Source organism: Leishmania donovani, chromosome 10 (genome assembly GCF_000227135.1).
Source record: "Leishmania donovani BPK282A1 complete genome, chromosome 10".
Classification (NCBI taxonomy): domain Eukaryota; phylum Euglenozoa; class Kinetoplastea; order Trypanosomatida; family Trypanosomatidae; genus Leishmania; species Leishmania donovani.
This window is the reverse complement of record NC_018237.1, coordinates 543,539-548,361: the sequence shown is the minus strand read 5'-3', so window position 1 is coordinate 548,361 and position 4,823 is coordinate 543,539. Positions and strand designations below refer to the sequence as shown.

The 4,823-nt window shown below is 55.1% G+C and overlaps 2 protein-coding genes across 2 annotated transcripts; both read right to left on the bottom strand.

Annotated features, from left to right (window-relative positions):
- On the bottom strand, window positions 1–1,299 carry LDBPK_101450 (pteridine transporter, putative; the record flags this gene model as incomplete). The annotated part of the gene is made up of 1 exon (XM_003858929.1): window positions 1–1,299. A coding segment is annotated over one exon (1,299 nt), but the record flags the coding sequence as incomplete, so codon positions are not given.
- Window positions 1,300–3,338: 2,039 nt separating this feature from the next.
- On the bottom strand, window positions 3,339–4,820 carry LDBPK_101440 (phosphate-Repressible Phosphate Permease-like protein; the record flags this gene model as incomplete). Its single annotated transcript, XM_003858928.1, has 1 exon — window positions 3,339–4,820. The coding sequence occupies one exon, from the start codon at window positions 4,818–4,820 to the stop codon at window positions 3,339–3,341; it is 1,482 nt and encodes a 493-aa protein (XP_003858976.1).
- Between the last annotated feature and the right edge of the window lie 3 nt (window positions 4,821–4,823).

Genomic DNA, 4,823 nt, shown 5'->3' with positions numbered 1-4,823 from the left:
GGAATCCGACATGTAGAAGTTGTCCGTCCCGCCGGAGATGAGGATGTAGGACACCTGCTGGAACCACCCGAAGAAGTTGGCCTTCATGATCGTCATAGGGATGCAGAGGAAGCCGGTCGCGCACAGGATAACCGAGATGCCGACGCAGCCGTAGAGCAGCTGGTAGGTTGTACCCATGATGTTAAGCACCGTCAGCGCAATGACGCCAGCCGTCATGATGACGCCGTAGACGGCAACAGAGATGTTGCGAGAGACGATCTCCTTGTTCACTCCAAAGATGCCGCACATGCAACGTGTCTCGACAAAGTCGTACTCGGCCACGTCATCGTCAAGCTCGCCAAAGTTCACCAGCTCCGTGTTGCTGTTCTGCAGGGAGGGCTCGTGATACAGCACGGTAGGCTTCGTCTTGCTCTTGCCCATGGTGATGTCGTGCACCCCCACGCCCTCCTTGATCGGCTCCGAGTCCGTCTCCTGCATCTGAGCCTCCTGTTTCAGCAAAAAGATGTAGTCCTCCTTGCGTTCGATCAGGTTCTTCTTCTCGCCATACCAGTTGAAGATGAAAAAGAAAACGCAGAAGGCCTGCAGGCCTGCGGAGAGGAAGATGCCGATGGTGGGGCGGCCCGAGTCGGAAAGCGGCCCTTGAATGGCCGACGCGAGGATCGCACCCACCATGATAAGCGCCCAGATCCACGAGATCAGGTCGGCACCAGGAATGGGGTGGCGCTTGATAAGGCGACTGTAGTGACCCTCTGACAGCACATCGATGTTTGCAATACAGAAGACCGAGATGAAAATCATAGCACCCGCGATGCCAGCGCTCGACGGCTTGAACGGCAGAACGCCGTACACGATAGCGCACACCGCACCGGCAATACATGACAAGGCCATGTACCACCGCTTCGTGTAGCCGAAGAAGGCGAACGTGTCACTCAAGATGGCTGTCAGCGGCTTGATGGAGAAGCCCAAGGAGCCAATGCCGGAGATGCGCTGGTACACCGCCGTGGTGACGCCGTACTTCTTCATGAACATGGCGTACCTGGAAGAGTTGAGCAGCGTCCTCGCCAGACCTTTGCTGAGAATGTACACGATGCCAAGTGACATCACACACTTCGGCCCAAACGGCACCACTGCTGTTCCAAAGATGGGGATGTAGCGCATGAACGGGGAAGCGTCGAAGAGCGCGGCGGTGTCCGGGTGCACGTAGCCCTTGCCCTCCTCCGTCAGCTGCTCCTGGGGCGGCGATGCGTAAGGCACGTCAGCGCCGCTGGCAACGTTTCCGGTCTGCTGACCAACGGTCATGGTCGCTTGGTGAGTGTGTGTGTGTGTGTGTGTGTGTGTGTGTGGAGGAGTGGGCGTACAAGGAAGACGCCAGGTCGTGGGAGAAGAGAGGAGCGGGCAAACACTTCGATTGCAGTCGTGGCAGGCGAGTGGGTGGATGAAAACTTGTATGAGTCTTAGCGAAAGAAAAGCAAAAGGGTGGGCAGTGTGTTCGTGTTTTTTGCCGTTATATCTGTCAGAGAACAAAGAGGGGAGCAGGTTTGCGCAGAGGGAAAAAAAGAAGACGCAAGGCGTACGTTGAGGGAGTGAGAGCGCTTCAAAGAAGGAAAAGGATCATACCGGCAGCAGCAGCATAGCCGGGGAGAGCGATGCGTGTATGCAGCTGCGCATTTAGCTCACGCGCACACCGTGTAGCCGTGCTGCACACTCGAAGGTGCATCAGATCACGGTTGAAACAAATGAAAGAGGTGGCCTACTCGGGACACAGGCAGTCGCCTCACGTCCCCGACTCGTCGAGAAGGTGGGCGGGCTCATGTGCGCACGTGGAAGCGCTTGCCCGAAGACAAGCAGACTAGAAGAAACCAGCACGCGTCTTTTTCTGCGCAGCTCTTTGCCGGTAGGTCACTGGGCTTCATTAAGGCTCTCAGGAAGAAGAAAACACTTGGGAGTCACCAAGGGCAACAGTTTCTGCAACATGTCAGACAACGTTTGGATGTTTTGTCCTCTCTTCGCACAGCTGCGCAGTCACTGCCTAAAGTCCTTTCTCGTCAGGGAGACGTGAACATCTACCTCTCAAGTCTCACACGGCCTCCTTGCTTTGCTCTCCCCTGAAAAGAGTTGATTACAGGAGTAAAACACGGGTTTTTTCTTTGGACTGCTTCCTTTATGATCTCACTTTTAAAAGAGGTGCACCGCAACGAAGAGTCTTGCTCATCATACGAGAGTACATCAGAGCAAAACGGGGCGCCCACACACAAAGAGTCAACTGGAGTGTAAGAAGCAAATAAACAAAACGAGTCAAATGATGTATATGACGACCTATTGCTTTCGACTGTCCAGGCATCTTTAAGCGAAAGGAGAGGGGGGGTACGCGCGCAAATGAATGATAGCCTGCTGATGGTTTTCCTTTCCGAGTGCAACTTTCCGGCGACAAGCGAGATGGGAAGATGAAGAAATGAAACAGAGAGAGGCATGGGAAGAGGGGAACAGGTAAAAAAAAAAATATAGACGAGCAAAGAAGCTACGAAAAGGACAAGAAAGCGAAAGAGGAAGGCTTTACTGCACGTCTTAAGATGCCTCGTTTTTCGCGTTCTTGCTGCCTCATGGTGGCTTGAGGTTTGGGGTTATTCTCTCTTTTTTCAATGGGAGTGCAGCGCCGTGAGCTACAAAAGAATGAGCAGCAACACACAGAAAACAAAGAAACGCGCTACGCTGAAAACGTTAAAAAACACGCACACACACGCACAAGCGCACGCAAGAGCTAACAGTCGCCAAACGAGAAAAAAAGACGAAGATGAGGCATGAATGGAGAAACAAATGAGTCGAAACAAACAAGTCAGTGGGTTACATTGAAATACATGAACAAGAGACCGAAGCAACATCCTTTACAGCGACTGAGGGAGGGAGGGAGGGAGAGAGACGGGATTAAAAGGAGATCAGTCAACCTTGCACAATGAAAGTCGCACTTCTGGAAAAAGGTGTGTGTGTGTGTGTGTGTGTGTGTGTGTGTGATAAATGTGTGTGCACAGCTGCGTGTCCGTCGTAGGTGCCTTCGAGCGTGGACAACTGTTCATGTACCTTGAAAACTCATAATACGGCAAAAAACACAAGCACACACGCACACACGCACCTCACATACAGCAGAAAGTACACACATGAGACAATCTCAAATGGGCATGAAGCAAAGAGGGGAAAAAGAAGGTGTCTGGCGAGCAGCGGGGCTTTGCAAATAGTTCAGCACCAGAAACTACGAAGTGATACCGGCAAAAAGAAGGGGGAAATACTTTTCTCACGACGTAAACATTTAACTGCCACATTCAGGAGCGCACGCAAAGAGAGATCTACATGGCAGGGGCGCTAGCACCCTGGGCAAAGAACATGGCCGAGATAATGGCGGTGATCACGAGAGTAAACACCCAGCCACCGTACATCTTCAGCACCATGAGCCAGCGGATGTTCAGGAAGCCAACATCGACGATGCTGACGGCGATGACACCACCAGTGATGCAGTGAGTGGACGAGACGGGAATGCCATAGCCGGAGGCGAACGACACGACGAGCGCGGCCGACAGCTCCGCAGAGAAGCCGCGGCTCGGAGTGATGACGGTCAGATCCTCACCCATCAGACGCATCAGCCGGATACCGAAGGTGGAGAGACCCAAAACGAGACCGGCACCACCGAGGCACAGCACCCAGATCGGAACAGAGGAGCTCTTCTCCACACCGCCCGTCTGGTACACCTGGTAGATGGCGGCAAGCGGGCCGACGGCGTTACTGACATCGCTCGCGCCGTGGGCAAAGGAGGCGCAGATGGCGGTGAACACCTGCAGGTAGCGAAACACGCGCTCGGCACGCCATTCGTACTGCTGGACCTGAAGGCCGCTGGCACCAGTGACCTGGCGCTCCTCCGATTGCTCTGAGTCGGAGGCCTCCGATTGGCTAACAACGTCGCCAGTGACCTCACGAGCCTTGTGCACGTCCTCGTTGTTGAGCGGTTTGCGCTGAGTTGATCCCTCCGTCGTGCTCGGACGCTCGTCAGACGCAGCGAAGGCATGCGCCTCGTCACGAGCAACCAAGCGCTTCAGAAGGGGAATGAAGGCGCACGAGAGCACGCCAGCGCCGGCGCCAATGCACGCAGCCACCCAGGCAGCTTTGCCCACCGACCACTTGAGGCGCTTCGACGCGCCCTTGAAGAGCACGAAGAAAGACTCCAGGAAGAAGGCAATGGCCACAACAACGGGCAGGGTGTACATCGCGCGCTTCACACAGTTCTTAGGGCGAAGCACGAGGAAGCGAACCAGGCTGTAGATGATAGCCGATACAGCGCCGGTGAGCACAGGCGAAATGAACCAGGAGGCGACAATCGGGGCCACACCGCTGAAGAACGGGAAGTCGTCCTTCCTCTTCGCCCAGCTCACCGCACCACCGCCGCCGTAGACCAGCGCGAAGCCGATCACGCCACCGCAGATGCTGTGTGTCGACGACACGGGAAGACGCAGCCACGTGGCAATCGCCAGCCAGCAGAAGGCGGCGCCACAGGCGCAAAGCATACCGTACATGAAGACATATGGCTGTTTCGCGAAATCCTTGGGGTCGGCAACCCCACTGGAGATGGTCGACGTCACCTCACCACCGAGCGTCACCGCACCGCCAAATTCGCAAACAGAGGCTACGATGACAATCTGCGTGAGGGTGAGAATGCGCGCACCATACGTGGTACCAAAGGCGTTGGCCAAATCGTTCATGCCCACACCGGCGCCGGTGAGGAACGAAACGAAGCCGCCCACGATGACGATCCACAAATAGGGGTTGACATTCGCCATTTT